The 18,187-nt window shown below is 43.7% G+C and overlaps 1 protein-coding gene across 1 annotated transcript in view; it reads right to left on the bottom strand.

Moving 5' to 3' along the window:
* The window catches only part of LOC119421940 (cytochrome b561), a 112,508-nt gene that overhangs the window by 48,029 nt on the left and 46,292 nt on the right, over positions 1–18,187 (bottom strand). The window contains exons 2-3 of the mRNA XM_037689302.1: positions 16,856–16,954; positions 16,673–16,776 (exon numbers count right to left, since the gene is read on the bottom strand). Coding sequence (XP_037545230.1) covers positions 16,673–16,776; positions 16,856–16,954 — 203 coding nt within the window. The remainder of the gene's footprint in view (positions 1–16,672; positions 16,777–16,855; positions 16,955–18,187) is intronic.

Genomic DNA, 18,187 nt, shown 5'->3' with positions numbered 1-18,187 from the left:
GGATGGATGGATGGATGGATGGATGGATGGATGGATGGATGGATGGGTGGCGAAGGAGGAGACCATCAAACAGCAGGAGTGGTCAGTTCAGGTGAACTCCTGCCTGTTTGCTTCAGATCAGCTGTTCAAATCTCTGCAGGTTCAAATAAAAGGTGCACCAGGACTTTCAGCTGAATCTCTCGGGCCACAGTTGTACGGACGATAAACGATAACTGATAACTGATAACTGATAAATGATAACTGTCCTTTCTGAATTTTTGACTGTTTTTGTCTCACTTCATCCTAGAACCAAAAAATTTATAACATAATAACAGTTGAGCAGATTCTGGTAATCTTTTCTTAGGATTCATTAAAGATCAAATGCAATTGGAAATTCTTCTCAACTTCCAGTATGAATTTAAACAAACACTATATGAACTTAACATTGTAAAATTTGTTTAGGAAATTTAATGTTCAAGGACACCACTTAAGAAAAAAATTGTTTAATATGAAAAGTAAGAAGTGAAAAATGTACAAAAATAAAAACTACTGCGTCCAACTAATGATTGTGTCTGTCCCTTGTCTCACGGGCTTCATCCAGAAGAAGACACAAGTGTTGTTCCTGCTGTGTCCGCTTCAGTTCTTCATGTTCATTCAGTGATGAAATAAGACTTTTCTTTACTGGACTCTTTTCTCTTTCTCTTCACTAGAAAGAAGAAACAGGTGGTTAATTCAAGCTACATACTGTTTTTGAATAAATGCATGAAACAAAGAAAGGTGCTGCTAACGGCTATAATAGATATATTAATAATAATAAACTGATCAAATAAGAAAATGAAAAATAAATTGATTTAAAAATAATGAAAATGATAATAATGGATATATGAATCAGAAAGTATTATACAGATACAGATATTCTTTGTCATTCGCACCACATGTGGTACATGTGGTGGATCAAAATTATGTGCACAGGGTCCCAGTTACATCCAACAATAAAATGTAAAAGAAAAACAGTAATAAGATCTAAGATATGAATTAAGAAAAACATAAACTAAAAATATGATAAGCACTAATAGCATAAAAATATTAAACACAATACGCCGAACAGCAGCACGGACATGAGTCTGTGTGAACAGATGAGCACGAATGAACACATCAACATGAAACAGATCAGCAGCAACATGAAACAGATCAGCAGCAACATGAAACTGATCAGCAGCAACATGAAAAAGATCAGCAGCAACATGAAACTGATCAGCAGCAACATGATGTGATTCTTCACAGTGTTATATATTCATGAGGCTGCACAAACTCAAGTTCATGTTGCTGTTTGACGTATTGTTTTGATTGTTTACTGCTATTAGTGCTTAGTGTTTTATTAGTAGATGTTTTTTAGTTGATATTTTTCTTAATTCATATCTTAGATCTTATTACTGTTTTTCTTTTTACATTTTGTTGTCTGTAACTGGGACCCTGTGTACAAAGTACATAATTTCATCCCAGTTCAGTATTTATTCAACATTTTATTTTTTTACTTTAAAAATAAAATAAAAGCAAGTCCTTATCGGTACAAATAAAGTGATGTGGAACATGTTGCATCTGTTCTTACCAAGTACAGAAGGCTGCAGCATTGTGCTGCTCTGTGAGGTGCAGCTGGGCTGTGATGGAGACCTGTCAGGTGTAGACACTGCTGATGGAGCAGAAGCCGGGAGGCTTGGAGGGTTTAATGTGGAGTTTAGAGATGAACCGTCACGCGCTGAAATACGTTCTGGATAAAATACAGTGAGAAACGGGACCGGAGGACAATTAGTGTTTATGCAAATTAGCTTAGCATCGTAGCACCGATGTTGTCCTATTATGGCGTCAGCCTCTTTTGTTAGTTAAAAATACGTTCAGAACCGATGGGATGAGTAACTTATATGTTTAAAGTTGGAAAACACTCACCATCTTCTACAAATGATTCAAGTAGAGCAGTAACCATGTCCAAACCACCCTCCAATCGCTCCATCTAGCTCGCTTTGACTTTTTTTGTTGGCCACCAAGCACAACAATACCTACACTTCTGCATTTGACCACAGCTTTGATATTATTGTTTTTGTATAGCTTCAAAATAATAAAAGATACGCTCCTCGAGTTATCGCTAATAGCAAGCAGTAGAGAAAAAAATGGCGGATCGGGTTGTTTGGAAAGACTCCACAGATTCCTCCCCCGACCAATCAGTGACCGACAGTGTTTCTGACATCACGACTCGGCTCGCTTGGACCCCTTGAGAAACAGGGCCAGAATTTAGGGAGGCGAGCCGGTCCCAAGAACCGTGGAAAAGACCACAAATGCGTGTCAAGCCGGAAATATCCGACCCGCACCGTGACAGTGGAAAAGGTGCAATAGACAGCCCGACAGAGCCTCTGTCAGGCCGTCCATGCGCACCACCCACCCGACAGCGACCGCAAGCCGGCCCCAGGCCGGGGACCAGAGCAGCAGGGAGCAGCAGCTAAGGAAGGCTGGCCCAGCGCACAAAGGACCAGACAACCCAACAGTCCCACCCCACAGGCCCGGAGAAGAACGCCACCTACGCACCCCCCCATACACACAGCACTCCCCCACCACGAATGTTACACCAGGCCGACCAGCCAGTGCCCTGTCAAAGTGAAGCCACGCCCCGACCACCACCATACACCACCAACGACCACACACACAACCACAGCTGACCCCCCCCCCCCAGAACCCGGCAGCCACCCCAGCCAAAGGGCTGGCCATCGCAACTAGGAACCTTGATCAAAAAATCAGAATAACCCAGGGAGAACCGGAGCACCGGCCCTGCCCCCAACTGCCCCCCAAGGCCCAACACCCACCCACAGCCCAGACTTCAACCAGGCGGCCTACCCCCCACCCCCTCACCCTACCCCCAATTGTCAAACGGAGAATGGGGGTGTAAGGGGAAAAAAATTATATATAAAAAATTAACAGGAAGACCCCACTCCTCACTCCTCCCACTCAAATAAGGTGTTGATGCATGTTGTTGTATAGTACGTTTAAAAGGGGGGGGGGGGGGGGATGAAGCAGCGACCGGCACAGACCCAACCCCTCCCCAGAGAGCAGGCAGTGCCCGTTCATCTCCCCAACCCTTGCCCAGAACCCTAAATGTCCACATGCAAAATATGAGATTGGGCATAGGTCCTGGAGGTAAGAATGATTATACATCCCACCACCTATATGCCACCATGTGCCCACTCCAGACCCTATACATGCATGTGTCATGAGAATGTTATATGTGAGTGTCTAGGTTGTATAATAAAATTGAGGCCCAGGTCTCCACGAACCACGGAAATGGAGGATCCTCCCCGCAGCTCAGTAGTGCACCTGAACCCCAAGGCTCTGTTTGAGTGGTGGTGTAATTCATTCAACCTTTATTTAGACAGGTAAATCCCATTAAGCGTCGAGGACTCATTTACAAGAGACCTGATTTTAACAAAGAATGATAACAATGGACAACAGCGACAACAATAAACAGTTATAAAAAGTCATACAATTTTTTTTCCAAATAGGAAGGCTAAAAAAAAGAAAAGTAACAAAAAACAGTTAGATTCTGAGGCGAATGTAGAAACCTAAAAACAGGAACATGTCTGCATTGGTCCCTGCCAGGAGTCCAACAGATTTTTAAAGCCACTTAGAGAGGTCAAGGTCGAGAGCTTCAAATCTTTTTGTAAGATATTCCAGGAAACAGGAGCGGAATAGGAGAAGGCCCTTTTGCCTAGTTCAGTTCTCACTGAGGGAACACTGCAGGTAATAATGTCCTGAGAGTGTACGTTGTAGCTGCACTCACACAGAGACATGTAGGAGGAGATGTATGAAGGCAGCAGACCAAGAAGTGATTTAAAGATGAAAATGTACCAGTGAGAGAGCCTGCGTGAAGTTAATGATGTCCAGTTAACCAGTGAATACAGGGTGCAGTGGTGGGTACGATAATCACAACCAGTTATGAATCTTAATGCACCATGATAGACAGCATCCAACATCTGCAGGGTTCTTGTAGGAGCGTTCATGTAAATAATGTCACCATAATCAATGGAGGAAAGGAAGGTCACAGATACAAGGCATTTTCTAGCATTCAGAGTTAGACAGGATCTGTTTCTGAAAAAGAAATGGAGTAATGGAGTGGGCGGATGAAGATGGCGGGATGGGTAGGAAGAACTGAGGTGGCAATGCCCTCCCAGGGGCCCAGCTCCCCCACTGACCCCAATAGGCACCTCCATTCTCCGAGATCTACCAGGGGAGGGAGGCTCCAATACATCCATCCAGGAGCAGGTGGCAGCCGCACCACCAGGAACCCAGGCCACAGACTGGCACATAGCCCCGAGGACCGACCAGAACTGGGGCCAGCGACCCACCCCCCCCGAAACATCCAGACCCCCAACCTGATCCCCAGTCCAACACCCAGCCCCCCTACCAAGGAAGCCACCAAATTCCAACAACGACAATCAGCCAGGAGTGCCCAAACAGCCACAGATAGTGCACCACTGCAACCGAGAGCACACCCCCACCCCCACAAAGGAACCGACCAGTCCACCACAGCAACACCCATAATGAGAGTACCCCACGCAAGGGAGGGCGCACACCTAACAGGCCCAGATACCGCCGGGCCAACAGTGCAGAGCCACCTGAGCAAGAGCCCCCAATACACCCCCCACCCACAGCTCCCCACAGCCCAGACCCCAGCCAAGCACCAGACCGCAGCTACAGCCAGGCAAGAAGACACCCAGGATGAATTCACCCATCCCCTCCCATGGCCCACCCTCCCCCCACCAACAGTATCACCCTGCACGGTAGAGGCCCCAAAGCGTACAAATGCACCAAGGGCCCCCAGGCCAGGGCTGGGTGCCAGCGCATGCACTGGCCCAAGACACGGAAAACATACCCGCCAAGACCCGAGACCCCTGGGCCAAGCCGGGACTCCAGAACCCTGAGCCCGCGTCCACCCCAAACCCACCCAGGAGCAGCCAGGCCACCAGGCCAGTAACCTGTGTCCGCCGGTAGAGACCGCCCAGAAGGCTGCATATGCAGCCAGCAGAGGTCAACACCCAGAACCACCAAAGCCACCTCCCCAGTCGAGCGCCATTACCCCGGGCCCACAACCCCACCATGCCCCCAGCCCCGATACCTCCCCACATTAACAACGATGCCCCACGGGACAAAATCAAAGGGGTTCACCCACATCCACTATGTGTGTTGGAGCCAATCAAAGAAGCCCAGAGAGAATGGTCTAATGTGGAGGTACAGGCTGTCACAAGGCTTATGTAATCCAACAAAAGGCCTTTATACTGTTTAATACTAAGAGTATTTTTATTTTTTTCAATTCATGAGTATAGTATTTTTTTTGTTGCTATATATAAGGCAGGAAAAAACATGTGAATTGACTTTGTCTCCAAGGTGACATCATCTAAGTGGCCCAATAAGCAAACTGACGGAGAGAGTGGAATATTACATCTCAGACAATTTGATAAATCTTCGCATATCCGGCACCAAAACCTCTGAACAGGTGGACAGAACCAAAATGTGTGGATTTAATTGTCAGGAATATTGTCTGTACACTGTGAGCAAGTATTAGATGATGCAAAACCCATCCTGAACATCCGTTGACCTGTGTAGTGTACTCAAAGGATTTTTTATCGTCTAAAAAAGTTAAATCTGGTCCTCTGGACATTCAAAAAACAAAACAAAGCAAAACAAAACAAAACAAAAAAAATGTAGAAACATTTCGTCTTTCATCCAAAAGACTTCTTCAGTCTGAGGTGCTGTATTCAGCTCAGTCTTATAAATAGTACCTTCCCAGAGTGGATCAACCAGTTTTGCTGCTGACAACCAAAACCAGCTGCTCACAAGGTCAAGAAGAACCATTAGCCTAACGATGGATCATTAGCACACTGATGGCTGTTTACTATTCACAGGAGGCTGAGTGATACTAGCAATAACAGCATTGTAAGAGGGGGACAACTGAACACGGAGGCCTCCACCCCTGTTTAATGATGGACAATTTCTTTTCACAAAGATGGCCTCCTTTACCCCTGTCTCAAACCATCGTTCCTCTCTATCCAGGATGTGAACATCTTCATCCCTGAAAGAGTGACCGCTGGCCTGGAGATGAGTGTAGACCGCAGAGTCCTGGCCTGATGATGTTGATCTTCTGTGCTGGGCCATCCTTTTGGCCAGTGGTTGTTTTGTTTCCCCGATGTAAGACTGATCACAGCCCTCCTGACACTGAACAACATACACAATATTACTCTGTTTGTGTCAGGGGACTGGATCTTTGGGATGAACCAGTCTTTGCCGTAATGTATTTTGGGGTTTAAAAGCCACTTGGACATTGTGTTTAGAAAATAAATGTTTCAGTTTCTCTGATACTCCGTCAACATACGGAATGACCACTGGTCTGGGTCTGGGTTCCTGCTTTTCACCTGATGGCTGACTGGAGTCCTGTTTGGGTTTCTTCTCTGCTTTCAGGAAGGCCCAGTTAGGATATCCACATTGCTCTAGAGCCTGTCTTGTGTGGGATTTTTCCTTCTGCCTGGCTCCTGAGTTAGTGGGGACGCTGTCTGCTCTGTGGTCCAGAGTCCTGATGACTCCTAACTTGTGCTCCAAAGAGTGATGGGAGTCAAATTGCAAATACTGGTCTGTGTGGGTGGGTTTGCGGTACACCTCGGTTTGCAAATGTCCTCTATCAGAGACTGAGACCTCACAGTCCAAGAAAGCCAACCTGCCATTTTTTACATCTTCTCGTGTGGACTTGATGTATTTATCCACAGAGTTGATGTGGTCAGTAAAATGTTGGACTTCCTGAGATTTAATTTTTACCCAGGTGTCATCAACATACCTGAACCAATGACTTGGTGGTGTCCCTGAAAAGGACGTCAAGGCTCTCTTTTCTACCTCCTCCATGTACAGGTTGGCAACAATAGGAGAAACTGGAAACCCCATAGCACACCCATGTTTCTGCCTATAATATTGCTCCCCATATGTGAAGTAGGTTGACTGCAGGCACAGTTTCAAGAGTTGACACAGTTGTTCTGTGGAAAGTGTTGTCCTGCTGCTCAGAGTGGTGTCTGATTTTAATCTTAAACTGACCACCTCTACTGCATCATCAACAGGAATGCACGTAAAGAGTGATGTGACATCAAAAGAGACCATTGTTTCATCAGTCTCCATGATGACATCCCTCACCTTATGCACAAAGTCCATGGTGTTCTGAATGTGATGTTCTGAGCTGTCAACTAAAGGGATGGTACAGAAAACGGCCAGTAGCTTTGTCCTGTTCCAAAATTTTCAGGCAATCTATCAATTTCTTCTTGTAACCACTTCTTGGATCTCTTTTCAGAGGTTCATAAGTGTTTAAGTCACCAAGGAGTGTCATAACTTTCTCATGATAGTCTTTCTGGTTCAAAATCACTGTGCACCTTCCTATGTCTGCTGGAAGAATGATGATGTTTTTGTCCTTGCTAAGAGTGGTGAGTGCATCCCTCTCCTCTCTACTGATGTTAGAAGGTGGTGGTTTGGCAAACCACCACCTTCATCACAAAGAGTTCATCCCAAAGATCCAGTCCCCCGGCACAAACAGAGTAATATTGTGTATGCTGTTCAGTGTCAGGAGGGCTGTGATCAGTCTTATATCGGGGAAACTAAACAGCCACTGGCCAAAAGGATGGCCCAGCACAGAAAAGCAACAACATCAGGCCAGGACTCTGCGGTCTACACTCATCTCCAGGCCAGCGGTCACTCTTTCAGGGATTAAGATGTTCACATCCTGGATAGAGAGGAACGACGGTTTGAGAGAGGAGTAAAGGAGGCCATCTTTGTGAAAAGAAATTGTCCATCATTAAACAGGGGTGGAGCCTCCAGGTTCAACTGTCCCCCTCTTACAATGCTGTGATTGCTAGTATCACTCAGCCCTCTGTGAGTAGTAAACAGCCATCAGTGTGCTAATGATCCATTGTTAGGCTGATGGTCCTTCTTGAGCATGTGATCAGCTGGTTTTGGTTGTCAGCAGCAAAACTGGTTGATCCACTCTGAGAAGGTGCTATTTAAGAGACTGAGCTGAAAACAGCACCTCAGACTGAGGAAGTCTCTCGGATGAGAGACAAAACGTTTCTACATTTTTTTGTTGTTTTGCTTTGTTTTGTTTTTTTGAATGTCCAGAGGACCAGATTTAACTTTTTTAGATTTGTACACTCTCCATCATTTGACAGTCATGTGGACTATCTCCGTGCTGTCTTACAATGCTACCAGAAACATGGGGTGAAACTCAGCCCACACAAATGTGATATTTTCAAAAGGAGAATCAGGTTCCTGGGCCAGATGGCAACAGAAAAGGGATATACCATGGACCCAGCTGAAATTGCTCCTGTTCAAGCACTGCAAAACAAACCACCAACAGGTGGGGAGTTGAGCTAAGTTTTGGGGTTCCTCTCATATTACAGAGCCTATATTCCCAACTTTTCAAGCTTAGCAAAACCTCTGTATCAGTTATTGACCCTGCCAAAAGAGAAACAACCTTAATCTGTTTTAAACTTAAAGGCGAAGCAAATTAGTGAAAAACTAAAGGGAAGGCCAGTTCCAAACACACCTATCACTTGGACAGAGAGTCATCAAGATGATTTAAATAAACTGACAGATTACCTTTTGGATCCACCTGTTTTAGGTTATCCCAATTTTACAGAACCATTTATTCTTCACTGTGATGCTTCACAAGAGGGTCTGGGAGCTGTGTTATATCAAAAACAAGCAGGAAAAATTAGGGTGATTGCATATGGCTCACGAACATTAACACCTCCAGAAAAAAACTATCATATGCATTGAGTTGCTTGAGTTTCTCGCCCTCAAGTGGTCAATATGTGAGCGATTTCGGGATTGCCTGTACTATGCCCCACATTTTGTTGTCTATACAGACAATAACCCCTTGACATATGTCCTCACAACAGCAAGGCTGAATGCAACAGGACATCGTTGGGTGGCTGAACTTGCTGATTTTAACTTCACAATCAGATACCGGCCAGGAAAGAAAAATAGAGATGCAGATGGCTTGTCCAGGTTACCCCTTGACATCAATCAGTATATGGTTCAGTGTACAGTGGAGGCAACTCAGGATGTGGTCAGAGCTGCTGTGGAGGGGGTAGTATTGCAGAATACTGTTTATTTCAATGGGATCACTTTATTAAAGCAGGATGTCATCAGTTTAGTACAGGACACCAACATACTCACTGAAGGAAAGTGTCTGTCACAGCAAGACATCAGACTGCGCCAGGAGAGGAATGCTGTAATTGGCCCTCTCCTTCAATACAAAGCAAGGAATTACTTACCAAAAGGTCCTGCCTTCAAAGCTGAGCCAACAGATGTCAAAATACTGCTAAGACAATGGAACCAGTTGTTTTTAAATGATGATGGGGTCCTCTACAGAAGAGCTAATGGCAGAGAGCAGCTTGTCCTTCCCAAAGAACATCACAACACAGTATTTACACAACTGCACAAAGAGATGGGACATTTGGGAACTGAACAAACCTTGGTGTTAATCAGGGATAGGTTTTATTGGCCTCACATGCAAACTGATGTTGAACATTTTGTGTTGCATGTGTGTGAGTGCCTGAAGAGGAAAAAACCAAGCAAACCTATCAGAGCTCCACTGACCTCCATCACAACTACTTACCCCTTTGAGCTAGTGTCCATAGACTTTTTGCATCTTGAAACTTGCAAACATGGATATGGATACATTTTAGTTGTGATGGATCACTTCACATGCTTTGCACAAGTGTATGCGACAAAAAACGAGTCGGCAAAAACTGTGGTGGAAAAGGTCTTCAATCATTTTGCTTTAAACTTTGGATTCCCCACAAGAATCCACCATGACATGGGCAAAGAGTTTGAGAATCAGATGTCTTCTCAGTTGCAAAGGATCTGTGGTTTACTGGGCTCCCATACCACCCCATATCATCCACAAGGAAACGGCCAAGTAGAGCGTTTCAATAGAACACTGCTGTCTATGTTAAGAACACTGACAGAAATGGAAAAAGCAGATTGGAAAGAGTCATTAGAAAAAGTAGTGCATGCTTATAACTGCACAAGAAGTGAGGCCACGGGATTTTCTCCATACTTTTTGTTGTTTGGATGTACTCCACGACTTTCTGTTCACATCTTATTAAACTTGCCTTTACAGAAACAGCAGATACAGTATGGGGAGTATGTGGAAAAATGGCACCTGCAAATGAAAGAGGCCTATGAGATAGCAATAGAAATTGCTCATAAGAAGGCTGCAAGAGGAAAAAAATATTATGACCTGCGCTGCTCAGCTTTATCCTGGAAACCGTGTCCTTCTCCGTAATCTCACAGAAAGAGGGTGTCCTGGGAAGATCCGTTCACACTGGGAGGATATTGTGTATGTTATTGTGAGTCGACAAAATCCTGACATTCCTGTTCATGAGATCAAACCGGAGAGAGGAGGCAAAAGTCGTACTGTTCACAGAAATTTGTTACTTCAGTGTGACAGCCTGCCAGTGGAAAAAGTGGAGCCAAAAGGACAAAGAGGAGAAAAAAGGACAAAGAGACAGAAGAGGATCACTCCACCTGAGACACAGCCTCTGGATTTTGATGTGGAGAGTGAAGATGATGATGAAGATGGACACATATGGAGGTTTTCTCACAGATACCGCCATGAAGACAAAGCAACAACTCAAGTCCAGGAAGCTGAGACCTGCAGTCACGAGCAAGAGGAAGCTGATACAGCATATAACGAGGCTGTGATTCAAGATGGAGGACAGGAAATGGAGCAGGAGCTTTGGACAGCACAGGAACATCAAAGTGGACACCTAGAGCAACAAGAGCCCAGTCCAAATGAAAACGGTAACTATCTGAAAAAAAAACAAAGACTCTGTCATGTCTTCACCCTGTGTCTGTCCTCAGAGAGAGCGCTGGCAGCTGAGGATGCTGATATATGAGAGACTGGGACAACCTACCATCAAGGTCACTGGAATTGACAGCATGAAAGTGGACAAAGAAACATCTTGCTTCCAGGTGCTATGGAGACCTTGGTTGCATGATGATGAACAACACTCAAGGTACTAATTAGAGCCTAATAGCGGCTACTGGAGAACTGACAGATCTCAAGAGGCTGAGAAGAAAAAAATAAAATAAAATAAAAAAACAATAATAGATATTCACATAGAAGTGAGAATGGACAGTGGTATTTCTAATAGAGTGTACACTGTAATTTTAAGCTTCAAATGAAAATGCTTTGAGTACTTGTGGTTGTATCCTACAAGGTAAACATTATTCTAGTAACAGATGAGAGTTAAATGTTGGCCGAAAATGGAGTTTGGGTACGCTGCAGGAATTATCAGTTAGATAAAGTTGCTTACTTACTTGTCTACCATAGGCCTTGGCAATGCATAACATTTATGCCTAATTCTCACAGTAGTTGGTTTTACCCAAAACGGCAGAAACAGTGTTTTTCTTTGTTGTTGTTTTTTTCTATGTATGTGACATCAGTAACTGTAACCAAGACAGAAGGATGGCAGGTACACTCAAAGAAAAAAGTGTATATTTTTGTGAAGATTATATATATATCCATCCATCCATCCATCCATTTTCTTTACCCGCTTATTCCATTTTGGGTCATGGGGGTCGCTGGTGCCCATGTCCAGCAATCACTGTGCGAGGGGCGGGGTACACCCTGGACGGGTCGCAAGTCCATCACAGGGATACATAGAGACAAACGAGACAAACAACCATTCACTCTCTCTCTCACTCACACCTAAGGACAATTTAGAGTTACCAATCAACCTAACATGCATGTTTTTGGACTGTGGGAGGAAACCGGAGTACCCGGAGAAAACCCACGCATGCACGGAGAGAACATGCAAACTCCACCCAGAAAAGCCCCTGGACCGGGGTTTGAACCAGGGACCTGCTCGCTGAGAGGCAGCAGCTCTACCAGTTGTGCCACCGTGCTGCCCAAGATTATATATATATTTATCATTATTATTCCTAAATTTAGAGGGGGAGGGTGTGGCACCCTTGGGTTTTCAATGATTTATTCATCTTGCCTTTCTGGGCTGGGTCTCAGTTTGTATTGTGAAACGCTGGGTGTTTTGGGGGGCCTCATCTGCTTTGAACACAAAATCAGCCAGTTCTTATTCCAGCCAGTAGGTGACAGCAGTGGTCTAGTTTAGAACTCACTGACTCGCACTTCTCTGCATTTTACAGCCGTTTAATGCAGAAGCAGCGAGTAACAGTTAGAAGAAGCCAGTATGAAACGTATTGCTGCCTATTTTAAAGCTCTGTTTTGTGTTACAGACTAAATAAACACTTGTGGCACCGGGATTGAAGTTGTCCTCATTTCGTGTGTTACACTTGCATGGATTTCCTACTGAAACATGGTGTACGCTTAAATCGAGAAATCCATAAAACCGTGCGTAAAATGAAATGTATGTGAATGTTTCTGTTCAGTGCCCTGAGTCAACTTCTGTTGTGACTTGGCCCTATGTCGCACCTGTTAAAACCAAAAAATCAAAAATCAAAGCAGAACCTTGGCTGAGTGACGTCACCAAGGCCGTTAGGCAGCAATGTAGGAGGGCGGAACGAAAGTGGAGGAAAGACAGGCTGCAGGTCTCTTTTCAAATACTTAAAGAGAGTTGGCGCCTGTATTATGAAATTCTTTATCAAAAGGGCTCGTGAACGGTCGGCACAGATATTCAGACAAGATGGAAAAAATAAAAACACAGAGGCTGTTACTGCTAGAAATAATAAGTGTCATTTATTAACCTGCCACAGAAAACAGCCAAGCAAGAACATGTACACTTGTACACTCTTAACACACAGAATGATATGAAAGAACTTCTCACCATGACACTGGCCGGGAAGCAGTTTTCGACCCAGGTAAAGAAGAATCACATCAAAATTGCGCATGGCACCAGCGCGCTGGTCCACACCAAGACTTCCGAAGATTAAGTTGCCTGTCACACTTCCTCTTATACCTTCTTCCCTGACCGGATCGCGTGAGAGCAGTGGAAAACAACTTTGATGGTTACCAGAACAACGGATGAGGAGCTGGTGATTTATTACAAATAAGGAGCAGTGTGACTTCAAGGCGGGCCAAGACCTTGAAGTTAGAAATACTCCTTAAACTTCCTAAGAGGAAATACGCACTCCTCCATCCCTCTGCAAACCATCAAAGAACGTCCCAAATATTAACAAAGGCAACATAAATCATTCCCCCCTTTGTCTTTGTGACATGTTAAACAAAGTACAATCCCTAATATGTGAATAACACGTTGTATAAGTGTGTTTTTAAACTACATGTAAATGAGTATAAATTGACATAAAAGCATCAAAATAATAATTCCTATATCAGCGCCGTTATCAGAAAGCAGTAAAAGTTGCTAAATCAAAATTCTTCTCTGATATAATTACCTCAAACTCTCACACCCCACGTGTCCTCTTCTCCACCCTAAACTCTGTTCTCCACCTCACTGAACCATCACCTCTGGAAGCCTCGACTGAGCTGTGCGACAACTTCTCACATTTCTTTTTGGAAAAAACTGCGACCACCAGGGCTCTCATTTCCCCTCCAACTCAAGATCCTTCATCCCACCTCAATCTGTAGCTCCTTTTGACCATTTTGAACCCATCACTCTATCTTCTCTAGAGCAGGTCATGTGCAACTTGAAACCTTCTGGCTCCCCCTTTGATGTGGTCCCCCCTCGACTACTAAAGGAGGTGTTTCCAACTCTAGGTCCGTCCATTCTTGCCATAGTAAACAGTAGTTTATCCACTGGCGTGGTGCCAAAATCCTTTAAACATGCTGCTGTCCAGCCTCTCCTGAAAAAAACAAACCTTGACCCCTCAGTCGTTTCCAACTACCGGCCTGTCTCCAAACTCCCATTTGTTTCTAAAGTACTGGAGAAAGTAGTCGAGTCCCAGTTGAAGTGCTTCCTGGAGGGTCACGCCATCTTAGAGCTTTTCCAATCAGGCTTTAAACCTCTCCACAGCACTGAAACTGCCCTGCTGAAGGTCTTTAATGACATCTTCAGATTCACAGATACCGGTGATTCTGTGCTGCTTGTCCTGTTGGACCTCACAGCCGCCTTTGATACAATGAGATCCTCATTGCTAGGTTGGAGCAGTGGGTGGGCGTCACAGTGTCAGCCCTCAATTGGTTCAGATCTTACCTCGCTGACAGATCCTTTTGTGTCTCCATCAAGGATTTTAGTTCCGCAGAGGCAGAGCTTAAATGGGGGGTTCCGCAGGGGTCCATCCTGGGTCCCCTCCTATTCTCTTTATACCTGCTGCCGCTTGGTGCTATTTTCCGGAAACACAACATGCCCTTCCACTTCTATGCCGATGACTGTCAAATTTACTTCCCCCTAAGACACAATGGTACATGCTCTATTCAACCGCTGCTCGACTGCCTGGCTGACATCAGGGACTGGATGGCTTTTAATTTCTTGAGTTTCAATGAAAAGAAGTCTGAAGTCACGTTGTTCCCTCCCAACGACACGATCACAAACCACTGCATCGACCTCTCCACTCTAACCCTGTCAGAAAAGCAAAGAGTCACTAATCTGGGCGTGATAATGGACCCTTCCCTGAAACTTAATAATCATGTAAACATGATTGTTAAATCATGTTTCTTCCAACTGAGGCAGCTGTCTAAACTGAAGCCCATACTGTCCAAAAAGAACCTGGAGACAGTAATACATGCATTCATTACATCTAGGCTTGATTACTGAAATTCACTCCTGTTTGGTATCAGTCAAACCTCCATTGCACGACTACAACTGGTCCAGAATGCAGCAGCCCGATTTTTAACCAGTACAGGCAAAAGAGAGCACATTACACCAGTTTTGGCCTCACTGCACTGGTTACCGGTTCACTTTCAAATCCAGTTCAAAATACTCATTTATGTCTACAAATCACTGAACAGTGTCGCCCCCCCCCCCCATCTCTCTGATCTGCTACAACCATATGTCCCACCACGCTCCCTGAGGTCAGCGGACCAGTTGCTCCTCACAGTTCCAGGAACTCGTCTTAAGCGCAGAGGTGACAGGGCCTTCTCTGTAGCAGGACCAAGACTTTGGAATGAGTTACCTCTGCTTGTCAGACAGGCCCCCTCCCTCTCTGTTTTCAAGTCCCGTTTAAAAACTCACTACTATTCAGTAGCTTTCAACACCAGAGGATCTGTGTTTTGATCCTGTATGTTCTACACTGGGTTGTCGTCACTATCTGCATCATTTTTTGTCTATATTTCTGATTTACCTCATTTTGTATTTTGCTTTGTGTGTTACCTGTTGTTTTGTCTGTACAGCACTTTGGTTGGCCTTGTTGCTGTTTTAAGTGCTTTAGAAATAAAGTGGTATGGTATGGTATGTGAATAAACTGAAATGAATTGAAATTTATCCCATTCAACATAGAATTGAGTACACACGAGGGAATATCCGACTCCTCCCTCGACACGCCTACATCTAAATATGTAAAATAGATGTATCATGTTTGCATGTGGGATTCCTGTCTCTGTATGTTAAAAAATTATGTCTAGATGCAGCAAAATGAAGAATTTCATTGAATGTTAATCACACGCTCCTAAAATAGTAAATGGACTGTAATGGACTGTACTTATACAGCGCCTTTCTATTTTATTTCAAGATACTCAAAGCACTTTACAACAATCTGTGCCTCATTTACCCATTCATACAGCTCTATACTAGATCTCTACAAAGCTAATTGAACAAATCATTCTAAAGAGACTAATCAGAGCTTTATCACATTCATACACTGATGGGACACACGTCAGAGGCAATGAGGGGTTCAGTGTCTTGCCCAGGGACACTTAGGCATGTGACTGCTGGTGGATTCAAACCCCCAACTCTCGCATTGGAGGACGACTGCTCTAACCACTCGGCCACAGCCTGAGTAGTGTGGAGTGTGTGTGTAAAAACATGTTTAAAGGTCCCCGACCACGAGTTGATCCAGCAACTCTACCAACTGGGCCACTGTGCCTCTCTCAACTGACAATCTGTGGTCAGATGACACACTTTTCAGATTTCTATTTAAAATATTTTGAAACCCGGACCATTTTCCCTCCACCTCACAGCTCAATCAACCTTTATTTATACAGGTAAATCCCATTGAGCCTCGAGGACTCATTTACAAGAGAGACCTGATTTCAACAAAGAATGATGACAACAATAAACAGTCACAAAAAGTCATACAGATTTTTTTTTTTTTAATTTTTAACAAATAGGATGGCTAAAAAAAAAAAAGTAAAAAGAAAAGAAAAGTAACAAAAAAAAACCCAGCTAGATTCTAAGGTGAATGTAGAAAACTAAGAACAGGAACATGTCTGCCTTGGTCCCTGCCAGGAGTCCAACAGATTCTTAAAGCCACTTAGAGGGGTCAAAGGTCGAGAGCTTCAGATCTTTTGTAAGATATTCCAGGAAACAGGAGCGGAGTAGGAGAAGGTTCTTTTGTCTAGTTCAGTCCTCACTGAGGGAACACTGCAGGTAATAATGTCCTGAGAGCGCACTCTGTAGCTACTTTGTGTTGGTCCGTCATATAAACCCTCAGTAAAACACACTCAAGTTTGTGGTTGGAATGAGACTAAATGTGGAAAACGTTAACTGGCACAAACACGTTTTACACCACTAAATAAATGTACCTGTACGCAGAACAGAACAAGGGTAGCCATGCCGCACCAGCTGTGCAGAGAGTACATATCTGGGATGTTGGCTGCTTTGTGGAAGTCAAACACAGCTACAACCCCTACACACAGAGCACAGGGACACCTTCAGGACTCACATGCATCCGTTTATCATTTCTTTATCTTTCTTCTTAGACTCACCCACGATGCTGATGATGAGGGCCAGGAGGTGAATGATGCCATGAAGTAGCTTCACATTCCTCTTTGTTTCATTACGAAACACCCTGTAGACCAGGATGGCTGCAGAGAACACATCACACATGCACATGCCTGTCAAAGGTCAGCAAACAAACATTTCTGCAGACATGATGAAGGTGCCTGTGCAGCTCCTGCCTGAAATTCTCATTACTGTTACATTGCTTAACTAGTAATTTAGGACTCCCTCTGCGATCTAAAATGACAAGACACCTACAATTTACTGCATTAAGTGTAGAAGTGTAGATTGTGGTAATAAGACAAATTGGTTAGAATAAAGTTTAATAAGTAGAAAAGTTCAAAGGTAGAGTGTGACATCATCCCGTAACACACTGAGCTTGAATGTTTGAAAACTACCTGTAGTTGTTTTGTGGTGCAGACACCGTTGTTGAAAATAGGTCAATAACAGGTAATATAACAAACAACAGGTGACTCCTGACTTCATGATGTCATTTTCACACCTGAGCTGAAGTAACCAAACCAGTCAAACTTCTTGTGTTCTGGGAAGTTGAAAAATGAAACATCTGTTGGCGTTTTGCTTGGTTTCATTATTAACTGTACAAGCTGTTGACTTCTGTATTCATGTTTACCAAAGATGACATCACAGTTCAGAGTGATCATAGAAAATGCTTACACAGAGTCATGTTCTTCAATCTTTTATTGATTTTTTTCTTCTTTCATCTGCTCCCTTCTTCAGGGGTCACCACAGTGAACGAACTCGCACGGTGAGTGTTTTTATACTAGATGTTCTTCCTGACACAACCACACACCACTGAGCTACCACAGCCTCGGTGTGGAGCACAGAGCTGCACCTAAGGCACCCGAGGGAGCAGATGTTGGGGGTTAAGGGCCTTGCTCAAGGGCCCAGAGTGGAGAAAATGAGGGTGGAGACAGGTGTGGGTGCTTCACCTTTCCCACCCACATTTTCATGTTTTCAGTTTGGGAAGTTGAACTAGCGACATTCCAATCACAGGCCCACCTTCTCTAACCTCTGTGGCACTACTCCCCTTTTATATAATTATATTATAATTTTATATAATTATATTATAATTTTACATAATTATATTATAATTTTACATAATTATCTTATAAGTGTATGTAATTATAATTACATTATAATTTTACATAATTATATTATAATTTTATATAATTATAAGTGTATGTAATTATAATTATATTATAATTTTACATAATTATATTATAATTTTATATAATTATATTATAATTTTACATAATTATATTATAATTTTACATAATTATATTATAATTTTATATAAT

The sequence above is a fragment of the Nematolebias whitei genome, chromosome 15 (assembly GCF_014905685.2).
Source record: "Nematolebias whitei isolate Nwh7 chromosome 15, NemWhi1, whole genome shotgun sequence".
Classification (NCBI taxonomy): Eukaryota; Metazoa; Chordata; class Actinopteri; order Cyprinodontiformes; family Rivulidae; genus Nematolebias; species Nematolebias whitei.
This window is presented reverse-complemented; position numbering and strand designations above follow the sequence as displayed.